This window comes from Nestor notabilis, unplaced genomic scaffold, assembly GCF_000696875.1.
Source record: "Nestor notabilis isolate BGI_N333 unplaced genomic scaffold, ASM69687v1 scaffold6286, whole genome shotgun sequence".
NCBI classification, from domain to species: Eukaryota; Metazoa; Chordata; class Aves; order Psittaciformes; family Psittacidae; genus Nestor; species Nestor notabilis.
The window spans coordinates 15426-28327 of record NW_009933233.1 but is presented as its reverse complement, the minus strand read 5'-3'; the positions used below and the strand labels follow the sequence as shown (position 1 = coordinate 28327).

At 42.6% G+C, this 12902-nt stretch overlaps 1 protein-coding gene across 1 annotated transcript; it reads right to left on the bottom strand.

Annotated features, from left to right (window-relative positions):
• Window positions 1–2215: 2215 nt before the first annotated feature.
• LOC104407474 (pantetheinase-like) lies at window positions 2216–10575 on the bottom strand. Its single transcript, XM_010016773.1, has 7 exons — window positions 10358–10575; window positions 10145–10275; window positions 7961–8153; window positions 6251–6542; window positions 4677–5050; window positions 2739–2909; window positions 2216–2489 (listed from the first exon to the last, which is right to left on the bottom strand). The coding sequence occupies exons 1-7, from the start codon at window positions 10568–10570 to the stop codon at window positions 2361–2363; spliced, it is 1503 nt and encodes a 500-aa protein (XP_010015075.1). The 5' UTR covers window positions 10571–10575; the 3' UTR covers window positions 2216–2360.
• Between the last annotated feature and the right edge of the window lie 2327 nt (window positions 10576–12902).

The window sequence follows — 12902 nt, the reverse complement described above, 5'->3', positions numbered from 1 at the left end:
GCAGTCGTCAGCGCAACCCTCTGAGCTGAGTGCTGTGAGCACACCACTCTGAGCTCTGAAAAACTCTGGTCCCAAAGGTCTCTGTTGGAAAAGCATCATGAATGGGAGCCACAATTTCTAATTTTTGCCTATTGCAATCTGCTTTCTTATGTCTGTATATCACTCCAGCAGAAATCTTGAAGCTAAAGCTACACATGCACAAAAATCCCGTGTGTCTGGTTGCCCATTTCTTACCTTCTTTGGTTCTGACTCAGCTGTCAGGTAACGAAACGCTTTTCTGCTGCACTTCCCTTGGACAAGTGTTTATTGCTACCAGTGGTTACACACAGACTTGTCTTATACAGAGTTGTTACATGGATAATGGGTAGATTTCGTAGGATTACTTCCTGTATGCTTGACTCACTTCACACAGTAACACATTTCACAACAATAAGTGTTATGCAATCTTTGCAAAAAAAGAATTCAGTGCCATGATGTCTTATGCCAGTCTTCTATAGGAAAATACCCAACACACAAATACACCTAAATCAAATCACAGTGGCCATGAACCAAATTCCAATTTCAAGATACTCACCAAATTCAGGGTTGGGATGATACTACTTGCATACACATTCCCTTAGCAGAGGACTGGTATGAGCAGTGAATGAATCAGAAGAAACTGCCTCTTCTGCTGAATCCCTTCTGCATTGCAAGATGAGACCTTCTTGTGTGCCATATCCTCCCTTAGATCCAGATCCTTTTCCTGGGAGAGTGCTGTGGTATCACGCACTGGTTCCTGGGGGACAAGTACACTGAGTTTTTGCCTATGGGAAGAGTGTCACACTGGATAATCACTTGCTGGACTGAGATCAGTCTGTGGTCACGCAGTAACTGACTCCAACGGTGAACAAGGTTTTAAGAGAGTGTGGCTCTAGCAGCAGTTATTTTAAGCTTCCATGAGTCAGAGTACATTGTCTGAGCCTTTTGATAAACGTATCATTATGTTAGAGATGACGCTATGTTATGTCACATGAAAGCATCTATTTACATTTGAAAACAGAAAAGGTCATATGGTGCACAGCAGTGATAATCAGTGCTGGACTTTGGACAGTGTTTGCACTCCATATTTCTCACCAGTTCCATAATAGAAGTACATGGGACTGAGAAGCTTGAGAGTACCACGCTGAGACCAGGAATTGTGCCAGTATAGGGAAAAAGAGGGAGAAATTAGACTAATAGGGGTTTCTGACCACTCTTAACAGCCACAGAACATGCACATCTTTAAACTCTGATATGCTGAAGGAAGATCACTAGGGTCCAGCTACAGCAACATAGCTGGGGAAGAAGAGGAACCAGAGATGTGAACAGTGCCTTCTCACCAGGAGTAGCTGTTCTTAAATGTAAGTCTAAAACCCCTAATCCCTACAGCAAATTTATCTGCAGGGCCGCACCACCCAGCATCATCATGAAGGAGCAAAGGACAAGGCTTATTTCACATATGCTGGTTTTATATGGCCAGAAATTGAGAAGATGGGATGGAGGAGCTGCTATATGATACCAGGTCACTCAGTGACCTCTTCACTGGGAACAAGCAGTTCCAGCTCTGAATAGCATCTAGTGCAGCCAGCAGGTGTTGGCAAGCTGTTGTTCAGAACTGGCAAGCAGAATACTTTGAGGCTTCAATTCCAAGCTTTGGTTAACGCAGATTTCAAAGAAATGAAGATTCATATTGAGTTCTGATCAAGAAGTGGTGGCAGGTTTTGTTTCAGGGTTGCCTTTTCAACTGGAGTCCCTGCTCAGCCTCCATGATGCACTATTCTGTGCTGCCATGTGCCACGTGATGTGCACCAATGACATAAAGGCAATAAACCCAAAGAAATACAAATAGTAGAAAGATGTATAAGTGGGGTAGGAGCACATTTGCATAGGTCAGCATAAATGGTTGTATATCAGAGACAAAGTATTGTCAAGCTTTTTTGTATAGACCTGTCACAAATCACATCTTTAATTGTTTTATTTGCTGGTCTTATAATAATCTGCAATTATAAAAGATGTAATGCTGCTTTTAATAAGAATGTATCCTCTGGCCCACAATACAGGTTTTCCAAGGCCTAGAAAAAGAATTTCCATAAAACAGAGAGAGAAAAAAACAGCTGCTGTTTTACACTATAAAAGATTGGTAATTTTATGATATAGAAATAGATACTTCTCAATAAATGGTATCAGTAAAACAACATTGCTGCATTATTACCAAACAAAGGACATTGATAAGAAGTTTGTGCAACTGGAAAGAAGAAATATAACTGGGATTGTTATAGTAGAGGATGCTGTATCTCATTTGGACATAGGATTAATAGCATACAGCTTCAGTTATGGTCATATCATGAGAAGGCTGGCAGTTGTGGGTCTTGCTTCAGATGATCCTTTTCATACCACCGTCCAAAAAGCGTCACAGTGATGACTGGTTTTGTTGGTCTTGTCTTGCTTATCAAGCGCCCATCACTCAATACCTGATTGACAAAGGTAAGAGAAGAACATGGTTAGACACAAACATGCTAAGAGCTCAGAAAAACATGACAAAACAGGAAGAAGGTATGTCAGACCATATCTGTTACACAAACCAGTGACTTCATTAAAAGCTATTTAATAGATCTGATGATTCACTATGAGCAAGTTCGCTTTGGCTGCTTTGAGACAGTTTATTCCATTACTATCCTACAGAGAACCTAGCATGACACAGTTCCAGGGTGTCCCATTACCTCGAACTCCCCGGGGGCCAGCTGCACCCCGCTGTACAAGACTTCTGGAAAGACGTAGTTGGTGCCAAACGTGCCACTGAGGGAGAACATCTCAAACTCGGTCTGAGCCGTCTCCACCGGCTGCCCACATGTGCTCAGGTCTGTGCTCTTGCACTTGAGCAGTGTGCAGATCTGTGGGGGAGAAGATGCAACAACATATTTAGCAAGACGGAAGCACTCTGGTAGGAAAGTCTTGTGTCTTTAAAACCAGTGTGTGTTGGAGCAGGTGACTGTCACAGGATCCTTTCACAATTGTTAAGCAACTCCTTTACAGCTGTAGCATATTTTTTCACTCCTTGATCTGACTGGGGCTATTCCAGAGCTCCATTGCCTTAATAGTCAGAAATAACCTGCTTCTGACTTAAGTGCTGCCAGAGCACCTTATTTCATCCCTGAAGCCCAATTCTGCCACTTCCTCTAATTCTTCCAATTACCAATCCTTTTGTATGAAAGTTCTTTTCCCACGTGCTTCATAAGATGAGTTTGTGAACGGAAATTGCAGGCAGATGAAACAAAGTCCTCATCATGGGTACATTGTGCAACTGTACACACAGGTCCTCCTACTGGTATTTGTATATGTTGCTAATGAAAATTCATTAGATGGCCTAGTAGTCCATCGGAAATCTGAATTTGATGTTCTTCATCCAAACACTGGTGAGTATATGTCAGGGTGATGAAGTTAGCATCCTCTGTTACAGGTTTGTGTTAGTAGTTGCAACATACAGAGGAAAGTAGGAATAGCAATGTTTTACTTTTGCCCTTACAGTTAATTATCCAGCTGATAAGAGTTTAAGGAAATCATGAAGAAACATGAAATAGATCTAGTACTCCTGTGAAGATTCAAAAGAAGTTAGCTGGTTTTGCTAACAAGTGATGGAGTTTTTCTATTTGTGTCAGATATTGTGGGACAGAAGAAACATTTGCAAACACTAGAAGTATTATTCATCAGCAAATTTGGTTTTGTGTTAAAATGTAAGTAATCAGAGAAATAAAGAATAAAATCCTATCAGTATGTTTTGAGGAAATGAAAAAAATACTGAGGAGAAAAAGGAAGAGTAGAAATTCCTGTTTTCTTCAGAACATTCAGTACTGGTAGAGACCATCTGGCAACTTCCATAATCACTGAAATAAATTTTCTAAGCAAGCTCATTAAGAAATTAATTTATTCAAGCTATCTTCTTAAAAGCATTAGATGAGCTGTTTGCTGGCTAAGACTTCCCCCTATATCCTGGTGTCTGTCCCAGATGCTATGCAAAGACCATGTGGACAAATAGAAGTAATTAACTGAAAAAAGAATAATCTGCTGGCACAGTAATTTAATTATGAAGGCAAAGAACATTTTCTAATGTGGCTTTAAACAAATTCAACCAGGATGTAACTCACAGTCTTCTCTAACATTTGATTAAAAGAGAAGAAGAGTTGACATTTCCGGTAAACATCATATGCCATTTCAGTAAACTTCATTGCTATGATTTGGGAAATTACAAAAAATTAACATCTCTGTGACTCTAAATTATCAGATTATCTCATAAAAATAGGTATGATCAACTGATTTTTTTAACAGCAACTCTTTGATGAAGATTACAGAGTATATTCAGAACAGTGGCTGCAGGTAGCCAAAAAGGAGAACCTGTATTTATCCAATATTACAAGCCTAAGAAACCTGGTGAATGCAGTCTGGGAACTTAAAAGAGGTTTAGAGACCTCTCCACTGCAACTGTTGGATATAAAAGTAAGCAGACTTGGATATCTTAGCAGCTACTTCCTGTTGCTAAAAAGTAGGACATCAGGACTCCAGCATACAAGGAAGTGATTGTCTTTTCTCCCCCAGAGAGTTGGAAGTTTCTCCCTGTAAAGATGATTCCTGAAAAGAGTACCCATCTTCCAAAGAATCATTACCTGCAGATAGTATTGTCCTTCAACAACATGAAGCCCATCAAAAGCACCCAGCACATAAACTTCATTTTCTCGTTTCTCTGACATCTTGTAGTGCAAGTGACAGCAGAGGTCTTTCTGGCAAACAGTGCGTTTCCCCTCAGGCTTAGTGAGCTCAGTGAAAGTGAACCAGTCATGGAAGATGAGTCCTCCAAAATCATTGTCATTTGGTGAGAATCTTTCAACACTCAAAGCATATGAGCTCCAGTTGACAGCCAGTGGGAAGGTAGCAGTAAGGCGAGGGTGTGAATCTAATTCAGCAACAAGAAGGTGACCATCCTCAGTTTTCATATTGTAGTAGTATGCTCTGGCTCCATCTGGTGCATAAATACCACTCCCTGAGGAAAGCACAGTGGTCAGTACACACAGAATAAAAATTACAAATCGGTCTTTTAGTTGTCCCTGCTGCCATTTTACTCGCTGTTTTGTAAATAGTACAGAAATTTTAGTCTCATCAGAGGTGACCACTAGCAACTCAGTACACAGAGCTCATGCTTTAGCAAAGAATATCATTTATTTCCCTAGGTGAGGTCTGCTCACTGTAGTCAAAGGTAGAGTATGTTATGGTGTGTTTACGGACTCCCCCGTTCTCTTTTCTCCTGTATGCAACAGTGTTGCTTGAGAATTCCTTTATTCTTGGCTAAGTGATGTAAAAGGACCATCTATTGATTGAGACCATCCAAAACACAACACAGACAAGTATCAGAGGCCCACCCTGGTGAACACAGAAGATAACAGCTGGGCTGCCCACTCCATTTACACTGGCTGAGGACTCCTCCCCACACAGCGAATTCGCACCTGACAAGTGCCAAGTGACAGAAGGAAACCAAAGGTCTCTCATACCCAGCACTGCCGAGGAGCCACGTAAAATGGACCACAAACCTATCAGACATTTCAGATGAGGAGCCCTAAGGAAATACTCTGTTTTCACAGCTTGGCGAACATACTGGTCTAACCAAAATAGGCTATCCCACAAGCTACGCTCTAGAAAGTCAGTGCTACATTCTTAATAAAATAAAATAAAATAAAATAAAATAAAATGCAGACTTGTTAGCAGTGTTACTGCAATAGGTCTGAACATTTGTTTTTAACACTTTGCCACTTTACTGTGTTAAATACAACTACAAATAAATTTTTCATTTGGCCAGAATAAATGAAGCCATGTATGTGGTTTACAAGTGTATTTACAATTTGGCATGCAATCACAGACTTAGAGGTGGAGGGGAAAAGAGCCTAAGTTTCAGTAGTTTCTACTTGTGTGGATGGGGCAGTAACTGATTACTTCTTTAGAGGCATTAAAAGAAAGAAAGGAAAATCCTAAGAACCCAAGGCAAAGAAAAGAAAATACACAAGTTTTGCTGTGCACTGTATGGCACCAGGATTTTAAATGTGACAGGATTTATCAGGTTTAAAATTTGGTGACTAAACTGTTCACCTTCCAGATAAATACTCTATATTCTTCTGCAAATCACCTTGCAGAACAGGGAATAAAGATTTATGGTTATAAAGATTTTTCAGACAGAGTGAGAATGAATTACCTGTCATAGATACGCTGGTGTGGTGTGTATTGGCAGCTAGGAAGTTGACACCCATGCCCATAGCCCAGGCAGAGTGAAACTCAACCGCAGTCAGAAAGGGCAGGACATTCATCCAAGCTGTTGGGAAGAGCACGGTGTCCACTTGCAACTCACTCACCAGGACAACAGCAGGCTCACGGAAAAGGATGTCAAAGCAAGTGAAAATGCCAAACTTCCCAAAAGGAGTCTCAAAGGTGATGGCTTCTGGCTCTTTTGGGTAATTAAACTGCGTTTCTGGAATAAAGAGATTGTACTGTACGGGAAGATAAAAAAAGAGAAATTGGTTAAAGGCACTTACTGCAATTCTGGAAGTATTCCCTAAATGACTAGAGAAGTTTTTTGAAGCCTTCACATGTAGGGAGTCAGGGTAAAATTACATGATCACCATAGTGCCCAAAAGGTGGATATGGGGAGACACACATTGCCCTGGCATCTAGCTAAGAGAGCAACTGGCTATCTGCAGGTCTGTTGCTGTCAGCCACCAGCAACTCCCATAAAAATAATCTCTCCGCTCTCCCCAGCTAGTTTATAATTCTGGTGACCTAAAAGACACACAAAAGAGCAAGAATGGAATAGGAGCATAGGGGATCTGGTGCCAGGAGACAGAATTGGTGACCTTGGTGTGGAGATGCAAGAAGTACTGGGAGCACCAGCAGGAAGTGTAAGACAGTACTGGAAGACTGCCAAGCAGAGAAGAAAACAAAGGCTGTGGTGATGGGGGAGAGGCAGATGATCTCAGCCAACAGAAAAATGCAAGTTTGGGCATTCTCAGCTTTCCAACATTCTCCTTCTTCCTTCACATTCACGTTTACTAAAAGAGTCCTTTAATCTTGAGGTGGCCTGGACAATAAACATGTTCACCAAGCCAGAAGGGAGGTTCAGGTTTACTGAACTTGTAATTCAGTGGCACACGGGGGATCAGAATCACATTATCAGTGGCCCCTTCACCCAATTTGCTTACAGAGAAATATCTTGGCATTGTCTCTGAAGAACCAGATGTAATACTGTGCCTGAAGTGCATTAAATAAATAACTGACTTCAGTTTAGCTAGGTCAGCATAATATCTGGCACATGGCCCCCAGATAACTTCAATGAACCTTGCAGGTAGGCACATAAAGCTGAAAGAAGATACTTCTATTGGGTGCAAATGTTTTAATGCCATCACCTCTTTTTACACCTAGCTTAGGTCTATGATTTTGTCCAGATAGTTCTGTGTTGAACTGTGTTAAAACTGTGCTGAACCATCATCAGAAAAAAAATATATAGCAAAGGGCCTTTCTTCCTTAAATCAGACTACTCATGTGAGATAAGATGCAGATGAACATTTTGAAAACCTGGAACGTGAAGGGGTAGGCCAGTGGAGACCCGGCACTGAAAACTAAAGCTGCTTAAGGAGCAGGTTTTCCAGTAATAAGAAGTTAATGAACTGAGGAAGTTAACAAAACCATATGCCACTAAATTGGTCCTAAGCAATCATTTTTTCATTCTAGTATATTTTGAGAAATATGACAGTAAATGCAAATTTGGAGTCAACAGTTCACAGCAAGAGAGCTATTATTTTGAATTATTATTACCAGAAGCAAAAATCTGCCATGGGATAATGGCTAGCATTTAGTTCTCTTGCCAAACTGAGACATATTGGAAGTAGTTGACTTTCCAGGGCCACTTTACCTTGTGGTAACGAGCCACCAGTTTCCCCTCTGGGTCAAAGATGACATCAGTGTTGTACTGATAGCGACCATCCTTGGGGCAGCTGGGATCGCTGGAGTTACACGGCTTCTTGTCCCCAATGTTTGCAACCACATAGATGGAGTTATTCCTGGCCATGCAGCTGAGTCGTTCCTGCACTGGAGCAGGAGCAAATCTGATGTATTTCAGGGGGAAAAAAAAAAAAAAGGCTGACAAAATCTGTGCTGTCAGCGGTGTCCATCACTGGAGTGCTGGGGGCACATGGGCAGTTCCTCCAATCCAGCAGTCATGGCAGAGCAGGCAGATACATAGAGTTGCTGCAGCACTCCCTCAGCTTGTTTTCTGCACCTTGATGTAGGTTCTGGAGCTCTCCCAGTGGCATCCAGAGGAACATGCCACCCCTGCACTGCCTGCCAGCACCCCTCAGTACCCAGAACATGCTCTGCAGCAAGCAGATAACCCTAGGGCTGGGAAAGAGCAGGAGAGGAATCACTGGGCAGAGGAAGAGACTAAGTTGGAGTCACACAAGAGAAATATCTTAGCGCCTGGGAAGGTGGCATCTGAGGACCATAACTCTGGGCCCTCAACACATGGAGCAGAGTCAAGCTGTGGAACAGTGCAGCTGACATGGTCAAGGCAATTTGTCTCCTCCCATGGATGGGAGCACACAGTCCTCTAGTCATGGCATGAACAGGAGTGGGATATTAATTTCAAGACATGACAGACAATGTGCCATAAACTGGCAGCACCTCTGAAGTGCCCATTACCAGGCCAGTAAAAGAGCAGTCACCCCCTCTGTAATGTGGCGACGCATACGGCTTTGCAAGGTGTACATGGGTCACACAGGAGGACTGTCATGTAAGATACATATATAGCACCAAGGAATAGGGCATGCCAGACTGTAATGGCAGGCATTACATTCCCATAAGCTGCTAATGAAAACCCGGATTTTGAACAGTGAAGAGACACATAGACCACCTTCACAAAAAATAACTCTGTGAAGAACAGGTTGCCCAGAGAAATCATGGATGCCCCACCCCTGGCAGTGTTCAAGGCAAGGCTGGACGGGGCTTGGAACAACCTGGTCTAGTGGAAGGTGTCCCTGCCCATGGCAAGAGTGGTTGGAACTAGATGGGCTTTAAGGTCCCTTCCAACCCAAACCATTCTGTGATTCTATGAAGAACAGGAATAAACACCTGCTTAGACATGCTGCCACCCCACACCCCACATTCACTGAAGGACTCTGCATATTTTAGCTACATATGTCTCAGTAAAAAGTTGCACATCCTGCATTTGTCCCCACTGTGAATCTTCCTCTTGGGCCATTGAGGAATTACATCCTCACAGATATGATAACATGCTTTAAGCAGCTCATTATTGAGCAGGTGCAGAAAGCCATGGTTAAAAGGCAGACCACAGCTGTAGTTCTATGGCTCAGCGCTTATTGTGTGCTGTATGGATCTGAAGTCCAGCACTCAACTATAAGTTAGCTTGTCCCTGCTGAAACATGATGCTTAAATGACAGATCACATTCTACAGCACTGAGACTCTAGCAATTCGGACTATATCTTATCTTAATTGTGAAAAACTAACATTGAAAGTTTATGGGTTAGTAACTATCAGAGGTTTGGACTTTGACTACTAACCTCACTAACCTAATCACCTCTGCTATTAGCTGCTCACAAACTAGTTCTTGGCTGTTCACAAAAATGGTCGGTGTGCTTCTGTTCGAATATGACATTTGCAAAAAACCCAAACAAAACAACAAAACAAATAAAAAATAGTGTTAAGAATTACAATCAGTTCTACTCAAAATAGTGTGAAAAAAACTGAAAGCAAATGAGAAGCAGAATATTTTGGTATCAAAACTTTTCAAAGTGAAAAAAAAAAGATGTTTTCTCTACGTTCAGTAACCCAAATTCTGTATATTGTTTGAATTTCTCTTTAAAATGTCTAATAAAAATAAATCAGTGGGGTTCCCTCATCAATTAGACATGGACATGCTATATATTTCATCATGTAACTTACCTTCACATGCAACTTTAATTGAAACTTACTCTCCTACCAAAAGCATTAGCAGTTTTGGGGCACTTACTGGGAGCCGCTTATGCATGACCCCATGAAACACTAGTTTAAAAACATATAAATCACTGCAGAAGAAATCACCTTGTGGGGTCAGTGCAGGGAATCCAGTTCACCGCTGGATCAGGGATATCCTCCAGGTAGGGGTAGATGGTTTCTCTGGTGAAGCGCCAGCCGTAAATGCCATCTTCAGGGGTCACAATGATGTGGGCACCCTGGCACAACAAGAATTCACCCATCAACAGACAACCAGGAGCAGAAAACACAAATTGACGGCACTCACAATACATCTAGTACCTGCTGGGCAGCTGCTTTGATGGCCCCTTCCAAGACATCCATGTTGCTGTTCATCAGGGCCAAAGCATCCTCAGGAGAAACAGGTTCATCAGCAGTAGCCGGCAGGATGACGGCGTGTTCATAGACCGCTGCAATGAAGGTGTTGGAGGCAAGGGCCTGAAGGACTGTGAGTGCAAACACTGCAGCGTGCAGGAGAGGCTGGGACAGGAGCATGGCTGGTGCCTGCAGTCGTAGAATGCTTTGAGTCATGGACAAACAGTGTAAAAAAGCATGCATAGAAAAGAAAAGAGGGACAAAGTCTAACTTTGAAGGAGGGAGGAAGTGCTGGCCTTTCAAAGCATTACTTTGTAATCTAGTGTCACTTGGTGGCATGTGGGAAAGTACAACAGTACACAGTAAGGATGTTGCAACTGGACAAGACCGAAAAAGTGGGCTAAGCCAGGACTAACTGTGCCAATATAAAAATAAATCATTAAACACATGGCTAGAAAGAACACTCCTGTTTTTGTTGTTACACTTTTCTCTGTCATTGATTGCAATAGACTTTTGCTATGTTGGCTCATTTCTGATATCCAGGTGAAAGGTGGATGCATCACCCCTGTAGCTAGTCTTCTGTGAAGCCTGAGAGACAAAATTGAGGGTCTTAAAAACTGTTTTATTCTAGTGTCTTCATGATCCCCACTTCCTGTGCTATGTGTCAGTATGTGCAGCTTGCTTCCCTGATTTTTTTTAGATGAAAATCTGCATTAGCATCTCACTGTATTTACATGTAATACACTTAACGTACCAGCAACAGAACTGGCCCTTGCACAATGGCTCTCCCAGTTGCTTCTGTTTAGCTGTACATCACTCTCAATGGCTTTCCACCAGAAAATATGCATCTGGAGAGAATGTTTTTCTCTGAAATCAGGCAGGTAAGTACCCATTGCCTGGCTGCCACTAGCCTGAAGCAGAAGAGCCAGCAGGTGCAGTGGTATGCCTGCTCCTCTGCTCACCTTTCCTGTCCCCAGAAACATGCTGTGTATTGAGAACCCTTCATTTTTAATCTTCAGTTCAGTTCAAATGCATTTTTTTGCCTATGATATTTTCAATTTTTTGAGTTTCTAATAGTTGTGGTGTTCTAATTTGGAAAAGGTTTCCTGAATAATGGGAAGCAGAACAGGCTGTCAGCCTTCAGCTGCAGCAGACTGTTGTTGCAGAGCAGAAAAGAAAGAAGTGTGGGTGAATGCAAGCACCAGGAAGTTCCCTGCAAAAGTAGCATTGACCAAGGATTTCAAGCGTTAGGAACATTGATTTGCATCTGAAAATGTTCACCTCTAAGTACTTCTCTACATACATTACTAGATACAGTATGCTCATTCAGGAACTCAAAAGGCTGCAACAGAGATTTCAGTGATAATTAAGTAATGTAGCTTGAAAGCCTTTCCTCCCATCCCTGTTTTTCTTACCAAATGAGGTATGGATTGGGTCACATTAACAACAATCAGGCAGAAGTCTGAAGGAGGAAGCAGTAAATGCTCCCTTGTTTAGCAACAGCTAGGACAGCAATCAGTCCAGAAAGGTGACTACCCTGGCAGGGCTGAGCAGAAAAAGTTACAAGTGCAGGGCTGGGATACTGCCCTGCAAAGTTCAAGTTACACTGCCAGGACACTGTTGTACAGTGGGATGGAGGCATCCTTGTCTGCCTCTGTTCTAGCAGGCACCAATCCCTACTGCCTGCAGAGCTGGGAGCTCACCCAGGAACAAGGAACTAATGCCAGTTAAACAAACCAACCCACTGAACACACAGAATAAAGCTTAACAAAACTACAACAGTCCGGGCTACACATGGCTGTAGGCAATGCAAAAGGAAACTTACTGTCTTGGTTTAAACACAGCTGGCAACCAAGTACCACGCAGCCACTCACTCACACCCCCCTACCCCAGGTGGGATGTGGAGGAGAAGCAAAAGAATGTAAAACCCATGGTCTGAGATAAGAACAGGTTAATAACTGAAGTACAATATACTACTACTATTAGTAATAATAAGTGAAATAACAAAGGCAGAGAATATAAAACTAAAAGGGTAAATAAACACAAGTACTGCACAATGCCATTGCTCACCACCGATACCCAGCCTGACCAAAGCAACGATCAGTCCCGCCCAGGTGACTCCCCCAGTTTATATACTGGGCGTGACGTGCTGTGGTATGGAATACCCCTTTGGCCAGTTTGGGTCAGGTGTCCTGTCTCTGCTTCCTCCCATTTTTTGTGCCCCTCCTCATTGGCAGAGCATGACACTAGAAAAGTCCTTGATCAGGGTAAGCGCTACTTAGCAACAACTAAAACATCAGTGTGCTGTGAGCGTTGTTCTCAGACCGAAGCTGAAAAACAGCACTGCACCAGCTACTAGGAAAAAAATTAACTCTATCCCAGTCGAAACCAGGACACTTATCTAGAGCTCTCTCTACTTTTCGCACCTCCACCCTCCCAATCCACTCTCCCCACCCCTGTACTATACTCTCCCTCCCCCTTCCTTCCCCCCCCCCCCCCCCCCCCTCCCACC